Genomic DNA, 27,957 nt, shown 5'->3' on the forward strand with positions numbered 1-27,957 from the left:
ATACAGACATCACGACACTTTTTCCTCCCGTTTCATAACAAACCCTCATAGCCTCTCATGACCCATTATTTTTTTTCCCTTTTTGTATTTTGAATCTATTATCTGGCGTTGGAATATTCATACGCCATTAATTATTTGAAGACATGTCCGTCAACGTGCGGGTACTCCTTGCCGTCCCGGACGACAGGAACGTCCCAAGCCCAGAGATCCTCGACCAGCTTGCGGTCCTCCGGGTTGGTGTGGTCCAGCTTCTTGAACTCGTACGACTCCCAATCCGGAGCGACATCGACGGCCGCGAGGTGGTCCTGGCCACGGAGCATGAGCACACCGCGGATCAGGCAGTTGTAGTTCTCGCCGTACACCGAGGCGGCGCCGAAAATGTACTTGCGCGACGCATCGAGACGGGCGAAGAAGCCGCCAATCAGGTTGTTAGCCATGAAGGTCAGCTTCAGCTCGTTGTTGTACTTGTAGTCAATGAGCCACAGAGAGTACTCGTCCGGCTTGAAGTGCTCCCAGAACCAGGGCATAGCCACCGACCGGGTGTCATTGTTTGAGTACTGGCGCTTCCACTCGTCCAGAACCAGAGTCGGCTTGCCGAGCGCCTCAAGAGGGTGCTTGGGCTTGGGAGCGGGCTTCTCTTCCTCCTCATCGTCGGCCTCCTCCTTTGCAGGCTTAGCCTCCTGCTTCTTGGGCTTCTCCTCCTTCTTTGGAGGAGTGTACTTGATGGCCTCGTCGATGAGTTTGGGCTCGCCAACGGCCTCCTTGTAGTAGGGCTGGTTGGCAACGGTGATGAACCATCTCGTCACAGCAACATACTTCTGACGGAGCTGCTTGTCCAGGACGAGAGACATAGGCCGAGAGATAATACCGGCCGCGAAAATATCAGCCAGCGTGATGCGCTCGCCAACGAGGTAAGTGTTGGCAGTGAGGTGCTTCTCCAAAATATCCAGAACGGCAAGAGAAGCCTTGGAAGCCTCCTCGACAGCCTTCTTGTTGTAGGGGTCGAGCCCAAGGAGAGGCCGGTACCACCTGCCAAAGGCAGGGAGAAGCTCGGCATTTGCAAACGACATCCATCGAAGGATGGAGGCATAGTCCTGCTTGGTCTTGCCAAGAAGAGAAGTCTTTTCATTCTGCGAAGTGACTGCGAAACGTTAGCGGTGATGATCACGCAACTGTTTCTAGGAGAACAATAGATAACGGAGGAAAATAAAATCAGAGTTTAAAGTTTTCAACACTATTGTTCTGCCAGGGATAACCTTAATCGAATAGATCGGTCATCATGGAAGGGATTGCATTGCTTAAATAAGAAAAAAGACGAGCTGGGTGACTCACTGTAGACAGCAATGGCGATGGCCTCCGTCAGGGCAAATCCATTCGCGCCAGCGAACGTGGGGATCTTGCCCTGAGGGTTCAGCTTGCGGTATTCGGGAGACTTGTTGAACTCAGCATTGACGTTGTTCTGCGTCTCAACGAGCTCAATGTCCAGCCCGTTGGCCTTGGCCGCGACCAGCGCTGGAATGGTGCGGGGGTTGTACTGTTGATCTCAATGTCAGTAACAACACAGTTAAAGGAGTCGCACAAATTCAAGATGGTACATACAGGCAACCCGTAGAGCTTTCCGAAGGACATTTTGACTGTGATGTCCCTTATGGGTGACTCCAGGAGGATACTATGAAAGTCAAGGGTGGGATGGCGGGGAGAAAAATGTGCTGCTTTAAGAACTTGCACGCAATGCAGGGTCAATGCGGGCTTTGTTTTGTGCGAATCAGGAATCTCAAAGCGTTACTTAGTCAACAGAGCTTCTAGCCAAATTCGGAAGCGAGCTAGCCAACTCAAGCAAAGCTAAAATAGCGTAGCCTTGGCATACAGTGCTTAGTCATATGTTTCACGTGACTATTCTTGGCTTCGAGATAGCAAATTTCCTGCCGAGATGGTCGTCCGACACGTTGAAGGATCACAGCTGCCCATTCAATTGGGGGTTCCTGTGGACCTGCAATCGTCGAATATGGTGCTGCAAAGATCAGGTCGCTTACTGCACCATGTGCAAAACATATGCCTTGCGGGTGCTCGAATGCATTCCGCATCTCCAATCATCTCAATGATCCCGGTGCAGCAGCAGCGGACAAAACGACAAACCCAATTCTCTACCAGTGCCGTCCGCCGAAGTCAGACGGATGTTGTTCGCGCTGCTCCGGAAATTGACTTTGAAAAGTTCGCCTCCATGCCGGCCCGGATTGTGCCTCGTTCGCCAGCATATTTCTCGGGAAGCCCTCAGTATATCGACCACCGATTGAAACTGGAAGCGCTTCTAGCCAAATACAAGAGTTTACCAACAGTACCAGCGTCCGAAGCACCACGAATGGCATGGTTTAAATTGGAGCAATTCCGCAATTTCATTGGCGAGCGCGTCCCGACAAAGAAATACAAAGACATCATTAAGATCCTGCAGCGTTTGAGCAGGATTCAACCGGCTCTCCTTCCCGATGAGGTCCGTGATGTCTTGCAGCAGTACCTGCGCCGCGGTAATCCGTACGCCAACAAACCGTCTCCCGGTGTTGTGGACGAATTTGGTCGTGCGCGCGGAAAAGGCAAACGGAAGACGTCCAACGCTGTCGTCTACCTCGTGGAGGGGAATGGCGAGGTCCTGATCAATAATAGAAACATTGTTGATATCTTCCCCCGTGTCCACGACCGAGAAAGTGCACTGTGGGCTTTGAGGTGTACCCAGAGATTGGACAAGTACAATGTCTGGGCCAGAGTCTGGGGCGGAGGTACTACGGGTCAGGCGGAGGCCATCTCACTAGCCCTTGCGCGTGCACTGTTGATTCATGAACCGGCATTGAAACCAGTTCTCCGAAGAGGTGCGTCATCTCATAACCCATTTCATTCTCTACACAGGTATTCTTCATTTCGCATGCTAACTCGCGTTCTTTTCTGCAGCCGGCGTTATTACGGTCGATCCACGTCGTGTGGAGAGGAAGAAGCCTGGTCATGTCAAAGCCCGGAAGATGCCTACCTGGGTCAAGCGGTGATGTCTTGTATTGTTCACGTATTTCTTTTGCCATGTACAATATTCTCCGAAGACAATTATCAGCGTTTTGGTGGTCTATTTATGTGCCCTGCGTTCAGCATACGTCAGAGTCAGGATCCTTTCAATGGTCCATAATTGGTGTCCTTTTGAGATTGAAGCTGCTGTTATGAAATATCAGTATTATTGAGGTCTGGTAACAAACCACAGGACCCTAATGTGCATCCGAGCGAAACAATTCCAGTCTCCCGAGCAAGCTCCGATGATGCTTTATCAATCCAATGAAGTAGTTTTCAAAACAGGAGGCTATATAGTCAGCACACGAACATACACGGGGTCATTGACCAAGTTGGCCCTCCTTCCGCCCATAACAGAGAAACGAACTATAGAACGTCGTCACTGAAACTTATTGGCTTCACTCGACTCAACAAGGTCGACACATTGGCTCAGTACTGAGAACTCCAAGCTATTAGCTATCGACGTTATTGCCGCTATTCAAGAAAAAAAAAAAAAAAAAAAAAAAAAAACAAAAGACAGAGCGATCCAACTGGCTCACCACTGAGGATTTCCTCCTCCCATATACCAACCTCATAATCAACCAGGCCATACGGCTCCATTCTATCGCAAAGTCGGATCAGATCGCCTCCCAGTTTCTCCATCATCGCAACCGTCAGCATGCTTGCATTCGGCTGTGACGTGCCCGTTTCCAAGATCATTTCCGTCAGATCTTTTTGTTTTTGACAGAGTGCAAGCCAGCATAGATTGAAGTGTGTCCAGATTCGGAGTCGTTCGGCATGGTGGTCTTGGTCGTCTCGCAGTAGACCTAGTAGAGTCAGGGCTCGCGACGGACATGGTTAGCTATGTGACATGGTCCGCGGATATGCAGGTACAGATTCGTTTGAAGATTATGGCAACGACGGCTATCACCGCAGCTCGTACCTAGTTCACGCGCATTTCCAACTAGCCATTCTGATATCTCGAGCAAGGAGCGGCTGGCATCGACCAGTCGTCCGGCTCTCGTAAAATCAAAAGTCTGACTGAGGGCATGTTGGTACCTGCCAAATGCCTCTCCCAGACTGCCCACGCTATTCTGATGCAAGTCTATTTGTCTTTGGTCCATTGGCCGTTGCCTCGATGCAAGGAGCCTCGTATACTCAGGAGTCCCTGCTGATAGTGCTGCTGACGTTGAATTATATCCCGTCATCACGGCAGTTTGGTGGGTGTCGGATGCTGGGAAAGGATCGGACAGAGGCACATGCTGGTGATACCCGGCCGTTAGCTGTGTAGTTAAGTCGTGCGCGCGTGCCATCGGAGGCAAGTACTGTGCAACGCCGACGGTATCAGCGAGAGCACCAATTGCCCGGGACGTGTATTCTGACAGGGAAATTCTATGAATCGATGAAGGTGATCCAAGATCTGGTCGACCAAATCCGTCCACAAGTTCGTGCCCGTTCTGCGAATGATGTGAAAGATGAGGGTCGATACTATCATGGCTGTTTGTCTGCTGTTGCTCCTTATGAGGCATCCGCCGTTGATGTTGCTGCGGCAGATGCTCCAATTGACCGACCTTTGTTGTCGTCGTCTGTGCTAGAGGAAAAGACATCTGATACGGAAGTTCCTCCATGTGTGGCGAACCGTTCGCAACGGACCAACTTCCGTATGCATATCCAGTGAAGGTTGGCAAGCGAATGCAGATGGTCCGCCCTGGCAGTGTAGATAGAGCCATGATTTCCTCGTAACTAGAGCAATGAAGGGATGGTTGCTGAAGGTGCTCTGACCAGTAGACAGGAGACTGCCTGTGTTGTTGCACGACGTATTGTAGCCGACCAGGGGCAGGCTGAAAAAAGGAAGAATTATGCTGGTGTGCTTTTGACGTAGTATCTCAATACTTTTGCCATTTCCTCCGTTCATTTGACCTGGATAAGAGTCGTACCTGGAAAATCCGTGTTGCAACGGATCGCAATCCCAACGCAAGCCTGAAGGAGCGATATAAGTTTCTAGCTTGCCTCGTGCATTGCAACAAGATTTTCCTTCTTTTGAATGTACTGCTTTCTACCGGAACCCATGTTGAAAGGCAGTTTTATCCTGTCTTGCCCAAGGCAGTTCTGGTTGCGGCGAATCTTGATCAGTGGCACCCATAGTATTTGGCACCGAGCCTGAAGAGGTAGGATATGGTCTCACCCTTGCGGTAGTAGATCTACATTGTACTACGGAGCACTATGACGACCAACTGAGAGGACTTCATATGATATGACATATTGCCATGTTGACTTGGTACCAACCCAGCCAGCTTCAGATTGCTCTCGACCTACTGCTTTGATCAATACAATGTTGAGAGACTGCCTCGGCGTCTTGTCTCTGGGTTACCTTTCATTGCTTAGTTCTAGCCATAGGTATCAACGTTCGGAGGAGGAATGTGATAGATCCCATGAAAGACGACAATAGAAGAATGTCGTTTGTCGTCAATTGACGAGAGAGACGATGAATTGACGTTTCGTGTTTAGGACACGATCAAACGGATCAGGGTAAGAACGGACCGTAACCCTAACTTTAAAAACCACGCAACCTCTACCAGCCTTAGTCTCACTCCGAGCCGTTCCTTCTAGCACCATATATTAAACATGGAGGATTGAATGTCAAAACTAAATGGAGAATGAAGCAGTCTACGATTTGAACTGGAATATCCTTTGCGCGAAACAGTCACTACTACACCAACTGGAGGGAAATGTTCGATAACCGTCTCAGGAATCAACGAATAAGTGAGCGGCATGATCGATGGGAGGTGAACGCCGAACAGACTTGGGAAAATGAGGCTCAGATTTGAGAAGATCCTGGCTGGCGTTGCAACTCTGTACTACTCTCCTGTGGGTGCCAAAATTCTTGGCTCGTTCTCTCTTGGGCCACTGCATAGTCTCTGCCGGGTTTGATGCCGGAAATCTGCATTTCATCTTCTCCGAAAAACGTGTAAGCTTACCGTAGTAAGGCAGGCGAAGTCCACACGGTTTCGACTAGCACACGCTGGGCTGATATTCGCACTGGGCGGTCGTCACACGAGCAAGTCAGTCAATCCTTCGTTTGATTTGTAGACATTGGAATGCTCTGAGTTGGCTGTGCCGTTGCCTCGGGTAAATTGTGCTCCGCGGACTTGTTTCAGGGGCTGTGGGAAGTCAAGGACCTGACAGTCGCCTACTTCGTGGACTATCCCTCCACTACATCGCACGGAAGTAAGCAATAGAAATTGCTTGTGTTGGAGGCTTCGACGAAATGTGTCTTCTGGGAGTAATACATGCCATGATTCCTTCTGGCAACGGCATATAGCGCAAGGATGAAAATATTACAAAGCCAACGCCTCACTGCTTCATTTAGTTCGACAAGTGAATTATTATTTCTCGAATCGCGTGTATACGAGCTGACCACGCACCTGTACTGGTGTAAGCCTTGCTGCCATGAAAAGAATGAAAACATGATGCTACCATAACTTGTGCGGGTATGATAATATCGACTAAGACAAAGCATAGACACGAAGCGCAAGAAAATGAATGATCAAACGACACCAACAGTATCCACAATCCGCGCCGGAAATGCTCAGATCGAATCTGTAGATATGCATCAGCATCATAACAATACGCAGATGACGGCCAGCATGTGGAAAACATACCTAGAGTCATAGTCATGCTCACATCCGTCTTCTCGACTATCTGCTTAAACTCCTCAAAGCTAATCTTGCCGTCGCGATCCTTGTCCGCCTCCATGATAGTTTTATCGACAATCTGCTGCAGCTGCACGTCCTTCAGATTACTGCCGACCATCATCTTGAGCACGATAAACAACTCTCCGTTGGAGATGTATCCGTCACGATCGATGTCGTATACTTTGAAGGCAAAGTGCAGCTTCTCTTCCTTGTTGCCTTTCGAGCTGAACGCCGACAGGCCCGAGACGAACTCTTGAAAATCAACATCACCGCCACCGTCTTCATCGAAGATCGCGATCATTCTGTTGGTGCGTTAGACGTGGCGTCCGGAGCAGGATCAGAGCGTCAGACCTTGTTGCAAGAGGGTTCGAGGAAACCTGCGGCAGTGAAAGGAACTCTTCTCGTTCGATCGTGCCGGAGCCATCCTGGATCCGGTATCAGCGAGATATGATTGACGACATTGTAGGGAAACCACGGACCTTGTCCAGCTTCATGAATCGCTTTCGTAGACGATCCACTTCATCGCGATCAACTGTGCCATCGTCAATCAGGAGCCCCAAGTCTGGCATGCACCAGTTTGCGAAATCCGCGCGTACAGTTCGACGCCGACACGATGTTATCTAGGATTTGGTTCGCTCCGATGGAGCCCTGCCGCCTTCGCGAGTTATACAAGGCTGCGCTATTGGGCTCGTTGTTCGAGTCAGACATGGTTGCAGGCAAGAGAACTCAGTGGCAACTTGGGGAGCCGAGATAGGTTGGAGAGTAAAAGGGAAGAGATGGAAGAGTAAGAGGTATTCAGGAACAGGTCCGGAGTTCTATGAGGAAAGGCGTTAGAATTGAATTATAGAGAGCAAGCTTGAGAGTGTGACCTGCTTCATCATACTGCGGAGTACACGTAATTCCGTAATTGGTTAAAACCCCTGTTGGGGGTGTGCACTTAACTCCCCACGCATCACTTTGGGCTCTTTTCCAGTTGATGCCAAGAATCTGGCCTGGACCTGACTCTACGTACAATTGACATCTATGCAGCGTATTTTGTTCAGAATGAAGGAATTACTAGGCTTTCACGGATCCTCGGTAATCCTGCACGGCCGAATTCACATGAGAATGTTTTGCTCCCTATGAAAGATTACAGACGAAGAGCAGAAGAAGAGGGACCTCGGTACGAGCCGGGGGAAATTACTAAGGATACAAGCTTAAATGAAGAAGCCTAAAATGTTTAAAGAGTCTGGAACATAATTTATATTGAAAGTCAACGGGTTCTAATGTGGTCACCGAGACGAGATCAGGATTGAATCCAAAACTTGATAGAGGTTGATATTCATTTTCCCCGCACTAACCACAAATGGAAGGTTAAGCGAGCCCCTGAGGGTGCGCGCCGGTCCAAATCAGGCCACAGCGCAGGGAGATGGCAACGTCAACTCACGCTGTCGCGTCGGGATAGCGAATTTGCCGTCGTCCAAAACAGCCCCATAACCATCGAATTTCATCGCGAAAATTCGATTATCATTGATCGCATGACCTAAGGTTTTATTCTATCCTAATATTTGGGTCCCTTTCCTCCGCGACCGCGGCCGTTTTCGCCTCCAAAACCGGCTATGACGAGGTACGGGGGATTGGGGAGGACGCGCCCAAAAAAGCTCACAAATAAGGCGTCCATCCCGATTGTACGGGAGGATCAGATTGACATCATCGACGATGAGGTCACGGCAGCCCTTCAACCCGTCGAAACGGGTGTGGAAAAGGCCGAAGAATCGGTATGTCGTTTGTACCTGCCCCAACCCCTGTCGGAATACGTCACGTGACTTTCAACGTGTTCCGTCGCGTCCCACCTACCACGCCGCGTCTCTTTCCGCGACTTAAGACACTAACGTGCACCCGATTGTAGGAGGTCCATTTGCAAGCCGCGATAAATGCTGTCGCGGCCGGTAAAGTCAATGAAGCTCACATTCCCACACCCGAGACCGTTCTCAGCAACATCCGATATGATGAGCTGTACCCGGCTCGCTTTTCACAGCCCGCGACCTACATCCGCTTCTCCTCCACAGTGGAGGATTGTTGCGGATGTCCGTACAACATGGTCGAGGAAGACGATGTCTTCCTAAAGGCCTTGAATGAAAAGCGGGATCCAGCGTCGCGGTGCTCGGAGGATCAGTTCGAGGAAGTCATGAGCTTCTTCGAGGAGATCGCCCAGACGAAGCAACCGTTCGCTGCCGTAGACAACGCGCCTGTTCTGTCATATGCCGAGATCGAGGAGTCTTTCGATGCCCTCGTGGAAGATGGCATCAAAAAATGGGCGCGGGCTATTTATGACCATTGGAGAGAGCGGAGGATGAAAAAGGGAAACCGACCGTTGCAGCCCCAGCTCAAGGTGCGTGGATTTCGTCATCGGATCGAAGCAGTAGGCGGCATACTGACCGCTCGCAGTTCGAAACCGGCCAGGAAACGGATGACGCGGATCCATATGTATGCTTCCGTAGAAGAGAGGTTCGCCAGACCCGCAAGACTCGTGGTAGGGACGCGCAAAGTGCCGAGAAGCTCCGAAGACTGCGGAAAGAGCTTGAAGATGCACGGCAACTGCTTGCGCTTGTGCGGCAACGCGAGTTGGCCCGCAAGGAAATGTTCGACATCGAGAAGCAGATTTTCCTTCAGCGGGCGGAGGTCAAGGAGATGAAGCGGAAGCTTGGCATCAGGGATGATGATGAGGATCTTATCAATCAGAAGGTAAGTACCGTAGTTGTCGACCACATCATGGCAGAAGCTAACGGTCTTCACAGCCGAAAAAGAAGCCCGCCGAAACCCCAGCCGACCAACGACCTGCAGCGCCGGTGGCCCGTGTCCCTCAAAGGCCAGGGGCCCAAGTTGCGGAAGATTTGCAGTCACTCGAAGACGTGCAGGCGGACAAGGAGAACGAAATCATCCGGGACATCAAGCAGAACCTGGCCAAACATATCAAGTGGAACGAAGGCTATGTGGACCTCACCATGGCACCACTCACGCCTTCACCGAAAAGATCGTACCAGGCTGCCTTCCGTCCAGCTATCACCGCACAATTGCCAACTCCGCCATCGTCGGATTCGTCTGAGAATGGCGTCGACAATGCTTCTCCGGATAATCTCCATCCATATTTCCGCGACAGTTTCGCATCCATGGATGTGGATGACGAGACAACCAAGATCCCTTCGTTCCGGCGTCGTATCGGTCGTGGCGGCCGTATCCTGATAGACCGTCGCAATCTGCCGACGCGGTGTAAGGCTGACATTGATCCCATCATACTTGATCGGTTCAAGTATGATGTGGATAGTGACGATGATGACGATCTCGTGTTTGAGCGAGACAAATACAACACTCAAGTAATGCAACACCGAGTCCTCATGGCCGTCAAAGCCCGCGAGCATGCAATTGCTGCTGCTCAAGCACAAGCCCAAGCCCAAGCACAGGCTCAAGCCCAAGCGCAGGCTCAAGCCCAAGGGCAAGTACGAGCACAAGCTGCTCAAGTCATGCAATCCCAAGCACAGCTGCAAGCGCAAGCGCAAGCACAAGCGAAACGATTGCAGAGCGGCGTGCAGAGTTCAACGATGGGCTCGGTGCCATGATCACGGAATGGCCGGTGTTTCCTTCGTTTATCACCATCATGTCTTGCATGGCAGGCGTTATGTGGCGTCTTTTGTTTCGCATGGGTTCGATTGCGGTGTTCGATGGTGTTTTTCCTTTTGCCGCAGTTTTCTCTTTGGAGCGAGGGTTTCGACCCGCCTCCTTCATCCCGCCTCTTCCTTCCGGGATCATGAACCATATGATCCCTGTGTATTGTAAATAGATGCCTTGTTTCTCGGTCTCGTTCCGGATATCTGTTGCTTTTCAGCGCGATGACTCTTGTATGAATAGAATACGATGCCCGCAAATGAGAAAGATGATGAATTGATTGACATCACGAGTCTTGAATCTTAATTGCTTTTGTCGTCTGCCCGTTCAGGTCGGATGATGCCGGGCGTTTATTCGAGCTGGCACCGTCGAGAGAGGAAATGAACGCTGAGATCATATCTCGGATGCGATGGAGGACTTGCTTCTCTCCAAGTCGGACCTCAATAGCCATCCTGCGGCGATAAGAGGAGCGATCTTCGGAAGAGGATTCCGAGATGCGAGGCAAGTCTGCGAGTAATGCCTCGTCCTGCTGTAGAGTCGTCGGATACTCCGCTAACCTTGCCTGGACAGCTTCGAGCAGGAGTTGAGCTTCGGCACTTCCGAGACTAGGACTTGGCGGCCGATTCTTCGACTGATACTTGGCCAATTGTTCCGGAGAAAGAGTGAGCGTTTTAAGGAGAGCGAGTAATTCGTCCGGAAGAATATCAGTCAGTTTGTCCTCTGCAGATGGCCGTGGGATACAGTAGCCATCCTCCAGGATTTCTAGATCGTCTAGAAATTTCAACTGGGATTGTCGTCAGCTGTTGAACGAACTCAAGAGTCATGCTATGGATCTGTACCGGTGTCTGTTCATCGGGATTGGAGCTGCCAAGTCCAGCGGCTCGGCAAAGCAGTGCCAGCGGGACCTCGGCTACATCGTACTGAGTGTAGCTTTCGGGAACATGGCCGTATTTCCTCAAAATCTCAGCACGAGGAAGTTCGCCATAGTCAATAAAAAGTTCGTCGCCCGCGCTGATAGGCTTGATGGCTCTCATGACTAGGAAAGTATCCTCTTGAAAGAGCCTCACCTTGGTAAAGTTAGTCAGAGCCAGAAACAATTTGGACAAAGCACAACTTACGTTGCATCGATGAGCATCGCCATTGAGAAAATCAGCTAGAGGAATCATGCCCTTGGGTAGCTGTTCTTCTTCATCCGTGACGTAGCCATCCTCACCCTCTCCATCTTCATCAGTTTTTTCAATATCGAAGCCATAGGCCATGATTAGAGAACCCATCCGGTGAGCCAGCTCAATCAATTTCTTCACACCGTTCTCACCCTCAAACGAAGAGACGCCGGCATTCGTTGGTGGGAAAAACTCAGGATGTACATGTACGATGGGGACAACCATGTCCACAATCGACTTCTCCGCATCTGCTTTCCCGATTTGATTGAGGATAGCGCTAGCCTGCAGTTCTGACAGCTCGGATTCTGACCAGAACATCAATGTATCGAAAGTTGAAGGTAGAACGGAGAAATAGGGAGCCCATGGTGACTTGTCCCCCTGGAGGAACTCATGGATCATCACCAAGATGAGGGAGAGCCAAGTTCCCAGCTCATCAAGTTTCTGCGAAATGTGGCGATTCAATTGAGAGTTCTGCACCATGAGGACAAGATCGCGGGGGATGGCGAATATTTCGTCGCCATCGTTGAGATCTGAGGAAGGGACTGAGGACGGTCAGTCGGGGGAGAACAGAAGAAGTGGGGAATGAAAAAGAAAAATTGGCAGTTCAGTCGCACGGGAAAAGGGTAAATAAACGTACCAAGCCTTCCTCGGGCCCCTGAGGCGCTCGATCCCTCGATCTGGAGGCAGGGACTGATCCTCGTCCCGGGGTGCTGCTTCAGCCATGAAACAAAATCATCCAACTGACGCTGGGACTGGCCAGCATCAGGGAGATGGTACCTACTCGGCATGATGGGGGAGAACAGCGGCGCTTTGCCGAACTGATGTCGACCCTATCTGCCCTGGACGATGGGAACAATGCTGTCCGAGGCGGAAAAATGAGGGCGTGGGAGGGGAAGATCCCAATCGGCAGTGTCGAGCAGTGTGTATACATTGTTCTGTGCTCGCTTCGGATCAACCCGAATGCCGAGTGGGTCCTGCGGTAGACGGACCAATGGATAACTCGGCAGATAAACACCCTGATTACTAACGTCACCGGCATGGGAGAGAGGGGACACGGGATACTATGGTCAGGATTTTTACACACGATTTTTATTTACAGAAAAATCCGGCTCGTCAAGTCACCTCAACAGACCATGATTGGAATCGGGCTGGAAGGGTCGGCCAACAAGCTCGGTGTGGGCATTATGCTACACCCGGACGATGGCGGCCCGGCGCAAGTGCTGGCCAACATCAGACACACCTACAATCCCCCGCCAGGAGAGGGGTTTCTTCCAAAGGACACCGCCCAGCACCACCGGGCGTGGGTTGTGAAGTTGGTCAAGCAGGCTCTAAAGGAGGCAAAGCTGAGCGTAGACGATGTTGACTGCATATGCTATACAAAAGGCCCTGGAATGGGTGCCCCGCTGCAAAGCGTAGCGATTGCAGCGCGAATGCTGAGCATCCTATGGGGAAAGGAATTGGTGGGCGTGAACCACTGCGTTGGTCGTATGTCTATGATTATTGTTCCTCTTGGATGATAGTGTCTGATCATGGCCAGATATTGAAATGGGTCGTATGATTACCGGTGCCACGAATCCGGTCGTCCTCTATGTTTCTGGGGGCAATACCCAAGTCATTGCATACAACTCGCAGCGATATCGTATTTTTGGCGAGACGCTGGATATTGCTGTGGGAAACTGCCTTGATCGCTTTGCTCGGACTCTCCGGATACCCAATGATCCGGCCCCAGGATATAATATCGAACAACTTGCCAAGAAAGGAAAACGACTGGTTGATATACCGTATGCAGTGAAGGGAATGGATTGTTCTTTCTCAGGAATTCTCGCGCATATCGAGAGTCTGGCGGCCTCATTAGGGTTAGACGGGGCGTCTGGCAAGGACTTTGACGACGATGCGGATCAGCCCGAAGAAGCCGTGGAGGTCGACGCCAGCGGTGATGCAAAGCTGACACGTGCGGATCTGTGTTTTTCATTGCAGGAGACCGTATTTGCCATGTTGGTGGAGATTACGGAACGCGCAATGGCACACGTCGGCTCCAAAGATGTCCTCATCGTGGGAGGAGTCGGCTGCAATGAGCGCCTACAGGAAATGATGGGAACAATGGCACGAGACCGTGGTGGCCATGTTTTTGCTACCGACGAGCGGTTCTGCATCGACAATGGCATCATGATCGCGCAGGCAGGGCTGCTTGCATATAAGACGGGCTTTCGGACTCCACTGGAGGAGTCGACGTGCACTCAGCGATATCGAACAGATGATGTCTTTGTCAGTTGGCGAGACTGACAATATAATCCGGAATCCAGAACCTATAGCGGACTTATACACTCATTCCAAGATCTTCCGTGCTTGCATGGGCGGCCTCGCCCGCCACATAGCCATTTCTCATTGACGACACCGACGCACTCGGAATAGCAGCACACCAGGCCAAGTAGACACTGTCATCTTTCCAGTGCTTTGGACTTTACTACACTATCGACCGGAATCTCGAATCTTTTTTTCAACGGCTTCTTGCTGTTGATGACTTCTAGCGGGCACCAATCAGCAATATTGGCATGTCCAAGCTAGACTTTGAATCAGGCATGTACGAGCTAGACGCGTCGTTTTGGGAAAAGAACGATCAGCCAATGTCGCAATAGGACACAAGAATCAGTCGTATTCGTGATTATCGTCTTCCTCTTCTAGGATCTTTGTTGACAGGAGGCCTCGATCTTCTCTCCTCGTCATGTCGTGGTTTGCCCAATGTGCGAAGAATCCGGGACTAGGCGTGTCCTCCTCCTCTTCCTCCTCCTTTCCTTCTTTCTCCGCGAGCTTCCCGTCCTTGTTTGATTGCTCCCGCAACTCTTGCTTGGATACTATAGCTGAAGAAGCGGGAGCATGTAGGGACTCTCCAATCACACGGTTGGCGCTGAAAAAGAAGAGGCCGGAGAACACTCCGACAAGGACAGCCCAGCTAAAAAACACATAGAGCATCTTCAATAAATCCAGTTAGCAAAAATCTTTACGAAGAATAGAGGCTGTTCCAACCTCGCCCTTTGCTACCAGCCGAAGAGGAGCCAAAGAAATGGACAAGAAAACACGTGCTAGTTGCAGGAAAGGGGCGAAGATTGCTGTAATGATGGAGAGGATAATTCCAAAAATATAGCTCAACGGTGAAGCTAGATAGCCCATTATCGAGATAATAATTCTAACGGCCGCAATTGAAAAGGACCATATCGTCTGGAGTAGGGCATTATTCTCCGTCTCCAACCCCTGAGCTTGCTTCCACGAGGTCAGACACAGATAGGACTTTTCTGAGTTTATAGAACAGACGGCATACCAAGACGCAATTGCAGCTCGGACTCACTTGAGGATCAACTGATTCCATTGGCACGGTTCTCGCGGCTCATCCTGAATCATGGGATCGCATCATTGACGCGATGATGTAGGCGGAGAAAGGTCGGAGATCTGAATATGCATACGCTAAACCAAAAACGGAGATCATATCTGGAGTCGCTGGAGGGGCTCAGATCGAACCGCGATCGAGATTCACAGAACCCTAAGTGCACGTATTTCCTCGGTTGTCGGCCGTTTGAGAGATTGACTGGACTCTGTACTTCACAATCGGGGCGCACTCACAGGCCAGAGGTGGTACTATGACGTCTGAACAGTGATTGTTGTCACTTCAGATTCCACCAAGAAAAGGCTATCCAGGAATCCCACGCGCTTCAGTCAAGGGCCAGAAATCCGTCAAACAAGGTCCGCCCGAACCGCCCGCGATGGGCAACACTTCCTCCAAGAGCCCGACTGGAGAGCAACAAGCTCCAGCGCCTCGCGCCGCCCATGCGCCGTCTAGCACGGAGAGACGGGTCCATCGGAGGGCATCGATCAATGCGCTGACTAGCGGCTCCAAGACTTCAGCTGCAGACGGAACTGTCGCCAGAGAGACCGTGACGGCGCAAGCAATACCACAGACCCAGGTGACGGCTTTCCATCAGCGTGTACAACAACACCACCGCAATGTTACCGAGGCTCCCGACCGACCTCTGGAGCGGTCAGAGCCTCGAGATGTGACACCGTCGGTCGATGGGCACCACCACTATCGAGAAGGACCGCCCATGGAAGCGTCCACCCCCGTCCAGGTTCCCACGCCCACCCCCCGATCGGCCTCCAAACGAGGACACCGACCGACGGTGGCTACGACGGGTCATCCCGTCAAACCGTACTACGGGTCGTCACATCTGCAAAGACCCCCGCGCCTCCCTCTGCCTATTGGAGATGCGAGTGTGCCTCCGGGTTCTCCCATCATCCCGCCTGCGGATTATGCACAGTCGGATTCGTTACCGTACGAACACCTTGACAAGCGGGTTCCACGGTCCACAATCAATGTCGACCACACTGCCGTGGAGGATGATGAGGTGGAGGATGAACTACAGTCCTATTCCATGGCCGGGGTGGGAAAGGCGGTGCCAACAGTCGTCGAATGGAGGCAACCAGGCGAAAGGGTTTATGTAACAGGCACATTCGTGAACTGGGAGAAAAAGTTTAGGTTGCACAAAAGGTACTTGATCCCGGATACTTAAGTCAATACATTGGGGGAATATTTGGATCTAACATCGGGCACACAGTGAACATGACCCTGGGATCAAGTCGACGACATTACAGCTCCGCCCAGGCACCCACCATCTCAAGTTTATCGTGGATGGCGAGATGAGAGCAGCAGACCATCTGCCCACGGCAGTCGACTTTACGAACCACCTCGTCAACTACATCGAAGTCAGCCCTGATGATGTGGACCGACCACAACGCTCGCGACGAGGTAGCGATCGGCCCCCTTACAAAGCTGGCGCCTACGTCCAGCATGTCCTTCCGGACGCGATGGCGACCGAGCAACAGCGCCGAGGCAGCCTCGGCCGGGAATCCGAGAAAGGCGACGAGTCGGACGCCGAAGTCCCACTCGGCGATTTCCGGCAAATCATCCCGCAGGCCCTTGTCGACACGGACAAGGACGACGACAAGAGCGAGGAGTACCAGCGCGCCGCGAACCTGATCCGAGAAGCGGAGCCGCCACCGGTTCTGCCGATGTTCCTGGGGCGATCGATTCTGAACGGCACTACGCCGCTGAAGGACGATAACAGCGTGCTGAACTACCCAAATCATACTGTGCTGAATCATCTCGCCACGAGTAGCATCAAGAATGGCGTGTTAGCCACGAGCGTGACGACGAGGTACAAGCGCAAGGTACGTTTTCCTCCTTCCTATCCTCCGAAGCTTGATCATAGAAGCTAATAGGAAATGATGGTTAGTATGTAACAACGATCTTGTATAAACCAACGCCCGACTTTTCAGCGAATGATGGCTCCTAATTGTAGATTGCTTGGGATGAAATGATTACCATGCATGCGGTGTCATGATCACTTAGCCAACGAAATTGCTGGTCAACATGTTGGTAAATCAGCTTTAACGACGAGCAGAGAATTCCATCAATTCATGATGACCAAGTCTATCTACTCTATCCGCTCTCCCTTTCCAGTGATACGCGAAAATGATACATAGAATGTACACGGAGGTGGACTGGTTCACGATTCCACACTCCTAACCACCATCTGAAACAATTCCTTACAGGGTACCCTGCTCTTCAACCGCGCGCACAACAAGAACGCCCCACTGAGCTTCCGATGCAAGCTATACGTCTCTTCCGGCGGTGGGGTGAGCCTCTCGCGGAGCATCACGGGAATCTGCTCCCGGACGCGGTCCGTGATAGTCTGGACGCTGAAATCGTAGAGGTCGGGCGCGGAATCCATAAACGGCTCCGCGAGGGTGAGGATGGTCTGTACGTGTGCGTCGACCATGGTCTGTGTCTCGTAGCCCGTGAGATAGCCCAGTTCGATCGAAAGCTTCCGGCAGAGCTCCCGGTCACCCCGCGAGGCTGCGACAAGAGTACGGCCATAGAGGTTGACGAACTCGGCCGGGTATTCGCGCGATGCGCCAAAGTCGAGCAGCTCCAGCCGGCGCGTGCGCGCGTTGTATAGGAAGTTGGTCCAGTTGGGGTCGGTTTGCATAAAGCGGAACTCGAACACTTCCCGTAGGCACAGCCGTAGGATTTGCGTTCCCACCCAGTCGCGCTCAGCCTGGCTGAGGTTCGGGATCCGCGTCACGACGGCTCCGTCTAGTCGCTCCATTGTAAGCACCTCCCGGCCGGAAGCTTCCGTGATCACTTCGGGGACCATGAAGACAGAGGTCTCATCCTGGAGAAGCTCGCGGAATCGTCGCGCACACTCCGCTTCACGCACGTAGTCGCATTCCCAGGCGAGTTCCGTGCGAGCGTTTGCGATGGTCTTGTCCAAAAAGAGACCTCGAGGCAAGAGTCGAGAGGCGGTCAGTAGGATGGACAAGTTGTTCAAGTCTGAGTCGATCGAGTCGGCAACGCCGGGATACTGAACTTTGACGGCCACGCGGCGCCCATCTTTCTTGAGCGTCGCGCTGTGCACCTGCCCGATGGAGGCCGCTGCCATCGGAATCTCGTCAAAGGTCTCAAACAAGTCCCGCCAGTTGGGCCCAAGGTTTTGCTCCAGGACCTTATTGCGCTGTGACGCTGGCATATAGTCTGCCCGGTCCTGAACACGCTGCAGCACTGTCGCAATGGGCTCTGGAAGCACGTCTGCGTCTATTTGGCGTCAAACCACATTCATTCCTCACAATTGAGGCATCCATGACCTACCCTGCATGCTCATCATTTGGCCCAATTTCAGGGCAGCGCCTCGCATCTTTGACAGCTTGGCGACCAGTCGTTCCATGTTCGCAGGGCTGAATATCACAGACCCTGCTTCATCTCGACGACTGCCTGTAGCTCTTCGAATTGTCTCGCCAACGGCCCCAAACGCCATGGAAGTAGCGAGACCTCCATATTGCCATAACCGTCCTAACCGTGTCGACGGGACGCGTGACTCTGACATTTGGAAAGCTTCCACTTTGGGCGTCTCTCCTCCTTCAAACTGTAGTCCTGTTAGCTCTTGCTATTCACCCGACCTGGGCGAATGACGGACCTCACCGACCACCGGCTTTGTCGGCGCCGTCGCTGGCTCCGCCTTTTCCTGCTGCTCACTTTGGTCTGAAGCTTCTACGGGCCTCTCTGTACTTGACTTGGAGGCTACTTCGGATTGTGCTCGAGGCTCAGCCTCTGGCTTCTTGGTTTCTTGGGCCAGAGGATGTTGTAGTGGCCTTGCTTTAACCTCATACCTCTGATACGGCGGCCTTTGCTTGTACAATAACTTGCTAGCAACCCTCCGACTGCGGAACAGACCCTCCAATACTGCGTCCGGCGGTTCTTCTTGGAGTGATATCGTCTGCCCACCCGGATTCGCTGCCGTAGTAACACCCGAGTTGATGGTGTCTTGCGAAGCGCTACCTTGGGTCTGAACTTCGGCTGCCTTCGTCGGGGAATGTTGTGAAGAACGAAGTACTGTCTCTGAAGGAGACGATGTACTGGAGATGCTCGGTTGCTGGTTTATATTGACCACATCCGGATTCCCATTAACTCCTCTTTTATCAACCTGCTTGACAGAAGCCTCGACCTCGGTCTGCTGCTGCAGCTTTCCATCTTCCGTAGACACACCCCCAGCATGTTTTTCTTTCGTTGCAACCTGCTCTTGTCGAGTTTCCGTCACCGTCTCATTACCGACAATAGTATCTTCAGAGATGGTCCGATTCGCTGTCTTTGTCTTCGCATTCGTCGATGAAGAAGGTTGCTCGTCGAATCGTCGGGCAAGTTCAGCTGCCGCTCGAGCCGTCGCAATCAGTCCCTCGGCTTGTTCCTTCGCACCCTTTGTGAGTGACGAGGTGCGTGTGTAGACATCCAACTGGCGCTGCCGCGCAGCCAGATGCTTCCCCGCAACGGATCTGGCCGTGTTGAGGAACTGAATTGCGTCCAATAGACGCTTTCCTGACATCTTGGAGTTTATGATATAACACAATTGATTAGTCTTCCATGGTCAATGCCGAGTTCCTGGCTTCATTGTCCTCGGACCCTGGAAGCATTTTTCTTAATCAGTCGCGTTGTTAAAGCTCCAGGAGCCCGAATTCTGCCGGTTGTCACCGCCCTCAAGCTTACCAACTAGTGTCAACTGGCCCTGAAGGTTCATACGGCAATGCAAGGCTGTATGCAGGCATCGCAGAGACGCAAGAGCCATGGTGCAGAAATGGGCTGAACTATACAATCAACACAGTCATTAAAGCATCCCACATTGGACTATTCGTACATTGTGCCATCATGATCTTAGCGTTGCCGGTCATCCCACGCAGATTCCTGCCAAACACCATCCCAAAACCAACAAGACCATCCTCTCCATTCCCATCCGACAAAACGACAGAAACCCGAAGAAACTGGACTGAAACGAAGACCAAACGCCGATTCTTCCCTGGTCCATGACACCTCGCTAGTTGAAGCCCGCAATTTTTCTCAACGGAATTGGGAAGGAAATGGAAGACAACAAGAATAGTATAATACACTGACAGAAATTAAGGCGAATAGAAACGCGAAAGAAGCAAAGAGGTCGAGGCTGGTCGATCACAGAGTTATGTGCATATAGTCGTTGTTGCCAAACGACCTGCCGCAGTTTGGACACTTGCGAGACCGGGACGTTACTCGCTCCTCGACGCACTCTCGACAGAACACATGACCACAGGTTTTGAGGCATGTGTTCTTAAAGTTGCGGCGGCAGACAGTACATAGCGTGAGCGACTGCAACAAATTAGCTGAACGTTCAACGGCACCATGGCGCCAGTCTCACATACCCGTAGCATTTCGTACTCTGAAGACGAATTGCCCAAGCTCTTCGACTTCCAAGACTCTAAGCTCTTCTTGGTGTCATTGAGGCTTGACTTTAGGCCCTCAACTTCGGCTTCCGCTTTGCGGCATGCCGCTGCAGTGGAAGCTAAAGCGGAATCCTTCTCAGACGCCAAATTCTTGAGCTCCGCAACTTGCTGTCGGAGGCCTTCGATTATGATATTGCTCTCCGCCAGCTGCTGTTGCGAAGCTCGATGTTTGTTTGTCAACGCATTTAGTGCTTCCCGTCCTTCTGCAACTTGTTTCTCCAAGTTGGCTAGGAGGGAGCGGGTCGCAGCTTCAGCATCTTTCAACTGTGAAACAATGTCTGAGCTCTTTGCATTTTGCATTCTTAGCGTCCGGACCTCCTGTTCGCGCGCTTCTTTGCTTTTCATCGCTGCGAAATATTTCTGGTCGGCTTTTGACTTTTCCGCCACAAGCCGTTGAATCTTCTCTTCCAGTGCATTGAAATCAGCCACTTTCTGAGAAGCCAAGCCAGAGTACTTCTTGCACACTGTTTGCATGGATGCCAACTCCGTGTTAAGGATGGAGTATTGTTTATCGAGAGCCTGGTATTTGCTCCGCAATTCTTCGATGGGCATGTCATCGATGTTTTGCGGCGCATCCTTAATCCCCTCAACCTTGGCTCTCAATCTCTCCACTTCCGACTCCAACGCCCGAATTTGTGCTTCTCGCGCATCGGCCAGCTCCTGAATCTTGGCGATGGCGGTCCGTTCCTGTTCCTGCGCAGCCTTCCGCATCTGCTGATCGGCCAAAAGTTCATCACGAGCATTGCGAATTCTTGCCAAATCGGCCTCGGCCCGATGTAATTGTGACTCCTTTTCTTCGATTTCCTTTTGCTTTTCGGCATCCAATTGGTTTCGATACGCTGTCCGCTCTCCCTGTAGCTTCTCCGATTCCTGCCTCAATTGTGTATTGACCGCTTCCAAATTGTTGACTCGCTTGATAACATCCTCATGTTGCGACTTTAATTGCTTGAAGAGATCGGTTTGGGCGTAATCATCGTCCGAAAGCTTCGTATTCTGCGGTGTATTAGTTGAGGGTAATGTCTGGATTTCCCAAATGCGCACTTACTTTGACGTTGAGTGCAGTTATTTGGCTGGTCAGCTTCGCATTCTCAGCTTCCAAAGCTTCTAGCTGTTCCTTTTGCTTTTCATATTGCGCCTTAGTTTTGTTATACAGCTCCTCCAAGTCAGCATTTCTCTCCGCGCCCGAAGCGGCACCATTCACCGGCGCCGCACCCTCACGGGCCGAAGATGAGGCACCATCGTCTGCAGGGCGCTGCGGTCCAAGAATATACTGCTTTTCCAGTTTTGCAACAGTCAGACTCCTGGCGCGATCGAGCTTTTTCTCTGCCACCATGTATCGAAGAGATGCAGCTTCCAGCTGCTCCTCGAGTTGCTGCTTTTCCAGAATTGTCTTCTCTAGTTCCGCAATAGACGCCTTTTCTTCAGCCAACTTTTTTGCCAATTGACTTTGTAGCTCGGAAACTTCGGGCGATGCAGGCGGCTTTCGGGCAAGTAACCTGGAGACGGTTTCTTTGATATCTTCCGATCGTTCCTTTAGATGCTTTTCAAAAGTCTCATTATCGTCGAACAGTAACGAAGTCCGAAAGCGTTCCTCTATCATGACCGTTAGAGCACCCCCAGAAACATATTCTGCGTGATCAATTCGACGCACCTTTCGAAAGATCATCCAAGTCACCAACCAGAATTTTGACCTCATCAATCAACTAGGGAATACGTCAATTTCACCATTTCCCTGAACACCCATACCATTGTTCCATACCTGCTTGAACCAGGCATCGATTACACGCAAATGATCTTCGTGGTAGGTCGCGGCCTTGGTCAGTTCCTTCACCTTCGACTCCAGGGTGAGTTTTTCTCTCTTGTACTCCTGCATCTGACGCCATATTGCATCCTTTGCAAAACGCTACAGCAGCCCAACCATCAGCATATGTCCGAGTGTACAAATGAAAACGACGAGACGTGCGGATCGCGCGACTGCATGGATCGGCCCCGCCTCGTTCGGCGACTGTGCTCACCTCCAGGTCGTCCTTCCATGGCATGTCGGCATCAGGGTGAGGCTTCGCGCCATTGACGGACGTCGCCTGCTTCTTCGACGGCGGCGCGAGATCACCGTTGTCGTAACCGGCAGGTCTCTTCCGGTCCTCCATCTTAACAAGACCGGGCTCCGACGACGAAACGGGCGAAGCGTCGACGGCCGGCATCAGAGGCTGCGGGAGAGAATCAATGCGACGGCCGTGAAGAATCCGTCCCGGAGGCCGGTGAATGAATCAAGAACGCTAAGGAACGCAAAAAAGGGGACGGACGCAGGAGACAGGGGCAAGAAAAGATGAATGGGGAGGAGATAAGCTGAGGACAGGATGGTCCAAAGAGAACAGGAGGATTTTCCACTTTTAGCGCCGCACTAGCGCCGCTCACGTGACACAGCCCACCTCCGCCCCAGATGACGCCGCGAAAAAAGTGGCCTCACGAGTCGCGATCTTTTTAACGCGCGACGGGCGAGAAATTTTTTGAGAGAAGGACTGTGAGAGTTCGATCCGGAGTCGCCATCGCCCTGGCCGCGCAACCATGCGCCCGTTCACCAGCTCAGCCATCAGTATGCGCCTCTTCATTCTGCCGTCCCTCCTTGTGACTAATGCCTCCGTTTTGTGTCGCAGATAAGTCGGGCGGAAAGTTTGCTCCCAAGGCCCCTCTTCGTCGCGCCGGACCTGCATCCACCGCACCAGCGGCCGCCGCAAAGCCCAATGCTGCGAACCCGCCTCCGTCGCGCGAACCTGCGCCGTCTGCCGATGTCACCGCCAATCCTGCGCCGGTAGAATCGGCGCCTCATCCCCCGCCGGACGTTGTGGCAGAGCCCACCGTAACGCATACACCCCAGGAAACACCTCCGCAGGAGACTTCGCAAAAGGTCTCCCAGCCACATCCCGAGGAGGATGCCGTTCAAATTCCCATTCCGACCGCAAAGCCAAGGCAGCCGACCATCCCAACGGTGAGAGCGGCCACGGACGATTCGGCGCCGACTTCGGCTCCCACCCCGCAATCAGCGGATGCCAGTCAAGGCCCTGGCGAAACTCCGGTCACGATCCCAGTCCCGTCGGTTGAGGTTTCAGATGCGAGCAAGAGCGCAGGGAAAAAGCGGTCAAATGCCGATGCCGAGGGCCATACGCCGGCCGATACAAATCCTTCCTCTCGTCCAGATGAGCAAATACAGCAGGTACCGCCGAAACGACGAAAGACTACAGAGTCGACCCCTGCTACTACCTCCACCTCCGACAGTGCGCCATCCCAGGATGCGACACGGGAGACGACACAAAAATCGTCACCGGAAAACGCAGAAGATGTGACGTCTGCGGCGAAAAAGACCCGCAAGCCTCGTAAGCCGCGGCAGAAGCGGACCTCGACTGCAGAAACCGAAGGGTCCAGCGACTCGGCCAAGCCGAGGCGAAGGCGGGCGCGGTCACATCGAGAGCCGACACCGGAGGGGGCTGAAGATATCGAGATTTCGCCGACTGAAATCAAAATGTCCGATCTATGCAAAGATTTGAGAACTGGCAAAGTGTCAAAACGTGAAATGGAGCTACGGGCACTCGAGCGAGCCGAATATGAACGCCGGCAGCGTGAGAGAAGCCGGAGCAAAACAGGCACTCCGGCGGTCAAACCACCCATAGACAACGGAGAGCCGGCTGCGACGGAAGGGGCGGAAAAGAAGACCACAGGCGGACCACGCATGAGGATAGTAAACGGAGAGATTGTAATTGACGCGGCATCTCTCCAGGTGGACAGACATGCAGATGCCTCTCGCGAAGCGGACGAGCTAGAGAATGTCGTCGAGAGCACTCTGACAAGAAAGATCAACCAAGCCACATACGGCAAACGAACAAAGGTAGAATCCTGGGATGAGGAACTGACGGAATTATTCTACCGCGGCCTACGTATGTTTGGGACGGACTTCATGATGATCAGTCGGTTATTCCCCGGCCGTTCACGACGGCAAATAAAACTCAAATTCAATAACGAAGAGCGCAAAGACCCTGAGAGGATCAAGGCTGCCCTACTGGGCCCGCGGGAGGTGATTGATATTGAGACATATTCCGAACTAACTAACACGGTATACGATGACCCGCGGGAGATCCAGGCGCAGCTTGATGCAGATAGGAAACGAATAGAAGAGCAGCACGCTCGGGAGAAAGAGGAACAGGAGCGATTATTGCACAACCCGACTGATGCCGGCAACGAGGATAAGAACGTCCTCCCGAGCATAGAGAACCAGAACCAGGGTCATGCTCGTGGCCGTGCTCGGGCATCCAGGAAGGCTGCTGCCATCAACAATTTGGGCGGCGGGACAGAGGAGATCATAGGGTCTATAGATGACCTTCCGTTTCGCCCGTGATTGTTATTTTTTTAGAGTTTGGTCGGTTATTTTGGAGGACAGGCGTTCAACCTGGGATGATGTGGGAGGCAATCCGTGTCATATTCATATTTCGGACTCAATACAGGGATTTCACGAACCGGTCAGCTTGTAGCAGGTAGTCATCACAACGGAATCAGCATTGAAAGATACCAAGAGAGCGGAGACAATGTAAGCTCTAGCTATCAGATTGGTCTTAGGGGCGAATCACCGTCGCCTTGTGGAACCAAACCCCGTGCTCGGCCTAGTAGACGAGAACCGCGCCGCTGACGCCGAGCTCCCTTCGCCGGGATCATCGTCGTACCGCGGTGAGAACGCCGGCCTAGATGGTCGAATCCATGGAGATGCAGGGGAGCTCCTATCCCGACTTCTCTGACCAAAAAGATAGCCCGCTGTAGCGCCGGTCAACGCGCCGGTCCAGAAACCGGGACCCGAAGACGAGCTAGAGAACCACGACTTGGGCTGGTAACCAGGTGCATGGGGAGTGTACGGTGGAGGAGGGCCTCTAGGATCGTCATCTCCTCCTCCTCCGCCTCCTCCGCCGCCGCCCCATGGCCATCCGCCGCCGATTCCGTTCAGCCAGCCATTACGGCCATGCCCAAACCAGAGTTGCAGAAACTTGCGGGCGATGACAAAGGCCACGACGCCAAAGACAGACCAGAACAAGACATCACCCAAAACATCCCAGATGCTTGAATGATAATAATAAGGCGATGACCATCGTTCCGCAAAGGTCTGACCGAACCGTCTCTCCCCCTCGTCCGTCAACAGTAGCCTATACTCCACGCCGCAGCTCCCCTTGAGCACCCACGGATCATCGGCATGTCGATAGCCCTCACAGATGACATCAGTGGAGCCGAGCTTGAACTCGCTCGGAAGATCTGCGGTGCAGCTCCATTGGATATCCTCTGGATCGTAGTCATAGCCTTGGTTAGTGCATTGCATGACTTGGATGGGATACAGGTCGCAGATTCGCTTGGACGGGCCGACGCATTTCAGCTGGGGGATTGCAGGAACACGCCGGGATGTTGTCATGCGGTCTCCGCGGAGGGTGAGTGTCCGGACCTGTGAGAGCAAAACGGCATCCTTTCCGGGCGGACGGCTAGCCGCCAGCGCCATGCAGAACAACGCAAAGAAAGAGATGGTGTCTAGTGCGCGCATCTTGCTTTGATCGAATGCTTTACCAACAACATTGAGGGCATCAAGATGGCATTATATCAAGCTCATTGAATGGTTGCCTGCTGGTTAGAGTTTGAAAAGTCCAGCGTGTCCTTTTCGCCATGCCACCTCCGCATCGTGAGATGGCTAGTTGATTCGAGAAAACAGTGTGGCGACGTTGAATTCCCGCCCAGAACTGTCAAATTGCTGTTCTTTTTGTTGACAATGGAGATCAAATCGAATCCTCGGAATGTTCCATATGTCTGGGACCGCTGGGGCCGAAGCTAAATTGCAACTCTTAGTGGCGTCGATCCGTCCGGCCGCTTTTGGCCTTAATTGAAACCGCAAAACAAGTCTTTCTCTCAACAGCTCGGTGAAGGGATCATGGAACGGTCTATGGATCGTGACCGTGTAATCTACCATGTCGAGAACTTCGCAAAGTACGCTTCATAACTCGAGTCATGGAAAATCATCAGTGCTGACAATGAACTCAGATGACGTTTCTGCGGCCGGTTGCCAATCATCGTACGTCGCGGTTATTCATGGAGAACGGGAATACTCATTGACAATGATGTAGACTATCCTTCACGCAAGGGTTTATCCTTGGTCAGCTGTCCGTGGTGCTCCTGATCAGCGCCTTCATCAAGTTCTTCATCTTCGGCGAAGCGCCCTCTCCACCGTCGCGCGGCCTTGCCGGCCGCGCCGCCGCCCACCGACGCTCGTACTCGATTAATCAGAACTCTCCCGAGGGCAGTTCACTGCGCAAGAAACCGTCGACGTCAAACGTACTCCGACCGGTTCCGTCGTCGTCCACCAACACGCGCTCGATCCTGCGCAAGACCTACTACAATGCCGTGCCGACGCATGTGTCGACCAAGAATGGCCGGCACCGCATGCACCATTCAACACATCAGCCGGAGTCGCTGGACTGGTTCAATGTGTTGACGGCGCAGACAATTGCACAGTACCGGCAGACTGCATATCTGCTGAAGGATTCGCCGACGTCGTCGATCCTGGACTCTTTATCCGCGGCCTTGAATAACCCGGAGAAAAAGCCGTCGTTCATCGACACCATCAAGGTCACGGATGTATCTCTGGGTGAAGAATTTCCCATCTTCAGCAACTGCCGGGTCATCGCCGTGGACGACCCCAACACCGACGGAGGTCGACTGCAGGCTCTGATGGACGTTGATCTCAGCGATGACAATCTCTCGCTGGCCCTTGAAACCTCACTTATCCTAAACTACCCCAAACCCCGCTCCGCGATTTTACCAGTTGCATTGTCAGTATCGGTAGTCAGGTTCTCTGGAACACTATGTATATCCTTAATCCCAGCGTCGACACCAGACGCACCTACTTCATCATCTGGCACGCAAAACCCCGACGCGAGAACAGCGGCTTCCGGTCTACAATTCGATCCCCGCGGAAACGGGCGCGACACGAACAACGATTCGTCTACAGAAACACCGCCAAAGAAGGGCGTGCCGAAAACCAACCTCGCGTTTTCTTTCCTTCCCGACTACCGGCTGGATCTCTCAGTGAGGTCCTTGATCGGCTCCCGAACCCGACTGCAGGATGTGCCCAAAGTCGCGCAGCTCATTGAAGCGCGTGTGCACGCGTGGTTCGAGGAGCGCGTAGTCGAGCCGCGGGTACAAGTGGTCGGACTGCCCGACTTTTGGCCGCGGATGGGACGGACGGGCGTTCGAGCCGGTGAGGACGCCGAGGCCGGTGCAGCGGCGACAGCGGCAGCGGCCGCCGCTGCGGCTGCAACGTCGCGGCCATCGGGAGGCCCATCGCATGAGCACGGGCGGCATGGATCTGAGGGGCTTCCAGAGGGGTTACGATATCGCGGGCCGTCGTCGTCAGAGTACGGGTACGATAGTTCCAATCGATCGAGCGGGATGTTCAGGATGGAAGACGAGCGACAGCACGATCGACCTGAGAGAGAATTCGAGATACCGGGCTCGATGCCTACGCCATAATGATAATCAAAGTCGAAATACAACACCGCATATAATTT

General features: G+C 52.5%; 15 protein-coding genes across 15 annotated transcripts; 7 read left to right on the forward strand and 8 right to left on the reverse strand.

Annotated features, from left to right (window-relative positions):
• Nucleotides 1-131: 131 nt before the first annotated feature.
• Nucleotides 132-1,629, reverse strand: VTN49DRAFT_3653 (uncharacterized protein; the record flags this gene model as incomplete). The annotated part of the gene is made up of 3 exons (XM_069411513.1): nucleotides 132-1,141; nucleotides 1,333-1,534; nucleotides 1,600-1,629. The coding sequence occupies 3 exons, from the start codon at nucleotides 1,627-1,629 to the stop codon at nucleotides 132-134; spliced, it is 1,242 nt and encodes a 413-aa protein (XP_069268124.1).
• Nucleotides 1,630-1,930: 301 nt separating this feature from the next.
• On the forward strand, nucleotides 1,931-3,032 carry VTN49DRAFT_3654 (mitochondrial 37S ribosomal protein uS9m; the record flags this gene model as incomplete). The annotated part of the gene is made up of 2 exons (XM_069411514.1): nucleotides 1,931-2,861; nucleotides 2,941-3,032. 2 exons carry the CDS (start codon nucleotides 1,931-1,933, stop codon nucleotides 3,030-3,032), a joined length of 1,023 nt encoding a protein of 340 aa, XP_069268125.1.
• A 210-nt stretch (nucleotides 3,033-3,242) lies between these two features.
• On the reverse strand, nucleotides 3,243-4,754 carry VTN49DRAFT_3655 (uncharacterized protein; the record flags this gene model as incomplete). The annotated part of the gene is made up of 3 exons (XM_069411515.1): nucleotides 3,243-3,334; nucleotides 3,585-3,851; nucleotides 3,968-4,754. 3 exons carry the CDS (start codon nucleotides 4,752-4,754, stop codon nucleotides 3,243-3,245), a joined length of 1,146 nt encoding a protein of 381 aa, XP_069268126.1.
• Nucleotides 4,755-6,613: 1,859 nt separating this feature from the next.
• On the reverse strand, nucleotides 6,614-7,427 carry VTN49DRAFT_3656 (uncharacterized protein; the record flags this gene model as incomplete). Its single annotated transcript, XM_069411516.1, has 5 exons — nucleotides 6,614-6,624; nucleotides 6,687-7,021; nucleotides 7,071-7,144; nucleotides 7,199-7,251; nucleotides 7,316-7,427. The coding sequence occupies 5 exons, from the start codon at nucleotides 7,425-7,427 to the stop codon at nucleotides 6,614-6,616; spliced, it is 585 nt and encodes a 194-aa protein (XP_069268127.1).
• An 890-nt stretch (nucleotides 7,428-8,317) lies between these two features.
• Nucleotides 8,318-10,315, forward strand: VTN49DRAFT_3657 (uncharacterized protein; the record flags this gene model as incomplete). Its single annotated transcript, XM_069411517.1, has 4 exons — nucleotides 8,318-8,476; nucleotides 8,608-9,090; nucleotides 9,147-9,443; nucleotides 9,497-10,315. The coding sequence occupies 4 exons, from the start codon at nucleotides 8,318-8,320 to the stop codon at nucleotides 10,313-10,315; spliced, it is 1,758 nt and encodes a 585-aa protein (XP_069268128.1).
• Nucleotides 10,316-10,647: 332 nt separating this feature from the next.
• On the reverse strand, nucleotides 10,648-12,312 carry VTN49DRAFT_3658 (uncharacterized protein; the record flags this gene model as incomplete). Its single annotated transcript, XM_069411518.1, has 4 exons — nucleotides 10,648-11,145; nucleotides 11,201-11,428; nucleotides 11,480-12,066; nucleotides 12,162-12,312. The coding sequence occupies 4 exons, from the start codon at nucleotides 12,310-12,312 to the stop codon at nucleotides 10,648-10,650; spliced, it is 1,464 nt and encodes a 487-aa protein (XP_069268129.1).
• Nucleotides 12,313-12,657: 345 nt separating this feature from the next.
• VTN49DRAFT_3659 (uncharacterized protein) lies at nucleotides 12,658-13,807 on the forward strand (the record flags this gene model as incomplete). Its single annotated transcript, XM_069411519.1, has 2 exons — nucleotides 12,658-13,009; nucleotides 13,062-13,807. 2 exons carry the CDS (start codon nucleotides 12,658-12,660, stop codon nucleotides 13,805-13,807), a joined length of 1,098 nt encoding a protein of 365 aa, XP_069268130.1.
• Nucleotides 13,808-14,170: 363 nt separating this feature from the next.
• Nucleotides 14,171-14,888, reverse strand: VTN49DRAFT_3660 (uncharacterized protein; the record flags this gene model as incomplete). The annotated part of the gene is made up of 3 exons (XM_069411521.1): nucleotides 14,171-14,494; nucleotides 14,549-14,782; nucleotides 14,841-14,888. 3 exons carry the CDS (start codon nucleotides 14,886-14,888, stop codon nucleotides 14,171-14,173), a joined length of 606 nt encoding a protein of 201 aa, XP_069268131.1.
• Nucleotides 14,889-15,279: 391 nt separating this feature from the next.
• On the forward strand, nucleotides 15,280-16,866 carry VTN49DRAFT_3661 (uncharacterized protein; the record flags this gene model as incomplete). The annotated part of the gene is made up of 3 exons (XM_069411522.1): nucleotides 15,280-16,061; nucleotides 16,129-16,741; nucleotides 16,807-16,866. The coding sequence occupies 3 exons, from the start codon at nucleotides 15,280-15,282 to the stop codon at nucleotides 16,864-16,866; spliced, it is 1,455 nt and encodes a 484-aa protein (XP_069268132.1).
• A 213-nt stretch (nucleotides 16,867-17,079) lies between these two features.
• Nucleotides 17,080-19,449, reverse strand: VTN49DRAFT_3662 (uncharacterized protein; the record flags this gene model as incomplete). Its single annotated transcript, XM_069411523.1, has 3 exons — nucleotides 17,080-18,167; nucleotides 18,222-18,495; nucleotides 18,547-19,449. 3 exons carry the CDS (start codon nucleotides 19,447-19,449, stop codon nucleotides 17,080-17,082), a joined length of 2,265 nt encoding a protein of 754 aa, XP_069268133.1.
• A 198-nt stretch (nucleotides 19,450-19,647) lies between these two features.
• VTN49DRAFT_3663 (uncharacterized protein) lies at nucleotides 19,648-19,928 on the forward strand (the record flags this gene model as incomplete). The annotated part of the gene is made up of 2 exons (XM_069411524.1): nucleotides 19,648-19,657; nucleotides 19,726-19,928. The coding sequence occupies 2 exons, from the start codon at nucleotides 19,648-19,650 to the stop codon at nucleotides 19,926-19,928; spliced, it is 213 nt and encodes a 70-aa protein (XP_069268134.1).
• A 138-nt stretch (nucleotides 19,929-20,066) lies between these two features.
• Nucleotides 20,067-22,575, reverse strand: VTN49DRAFT_3664 (uncharacterized protein; the record flags this gene model as incomplete). Its single annotated transcript, XM_069411525.1, has 6 exons — nucleotides 20,067-20,240; nucleotides 20,294-21,367; nucleotides 21,420-21,967; nucleotides 22,026-22,077; nucleotides 22,134-22,277; nucleotides 22,390-22,575. 6 exons carry the CDS (start codon nucleotides 22,573-22,575, stop codon nucleotides 20,067-20,069), a joined length of 2,178 nt encoding a protein of 725 aa, XP_069268135.1.
• Nucleotides 22,576-22,939: 364 nt separating this feature from the next.
• VTN49DRAFT_3665 (uncharacterized protein) lies at nucleotides 22,940-24,761 on the forward strand (the record flags this gene model as incomplete). The annotated part of the gene is made up of 2 exons (XM_069411526.1): nucleotides 22,940-22,967; nucleotides 23,029-24,761. 2 exons carry the CDS (start codon nucleotides 22,940-22,942, stop codon nucleotides 24,759-24,761), a joined length of 1,761 nt encoding a protein of 586 aa, XP_069268136.1.
• Nucleotides 24,762-24,986: 225 nt separating this feature from the next.
• Nucleotides 24,987-25,940, reverse strand: VTN49DRAFT_3666 (uncharacterized protein; the record flags this gene model as incomplete). The annotated part of the gene is made up of 1 exon (XM_069411527.1): nucleotides 24,987-25,940. The coding sequence occupies one exon, from the start codon at nucleotides 25,938-25,940 to the stop codon at nucleotides 24,987-24,989; it is 954 nt and encodes a 317-aa protein (XP_069268137.1).
• Nucleotides 25,941-26,358: 418 nt separating this feature from the next.
• On the forward strand, nucleotides 26,359-27,919 carry VTN49DRAFT_3667 (uncharacterized protein; the record flags this gene model as incomplete). Its single annotated transcript, XM_069411528.1, has 3 exons — nucleotides 26,359-26,377; nucleotides 26,432-26,462; nucleotides 26,515-27,919. 3 exons carry the CDS (start codon nucleotides 26,359-26,361, stop codon nucleotides 27,917-27,919), a joined length of 1,455 nt encoding a protein of 484 aa, XP_069268138.1.
• Nucleotides 27,920-27,957: the final 38 nt, after the last annotated feature.

This window comes from Thermomyces lanuginosus (assembly GCF_041956635.1).
Source record: "Thermomyces lanuginosus strain ATCC 200065 unplaced genomic scaffold VTN49scaffold_29, whole genome shotgun sequence".
Lineage (NCBI taxonomy): Eukaryota > Fungi > Ascomycota > Eurotiomycetes > Eurotiales > Trichocomaceae > Thermomyces > Thermomyces lanuginosus.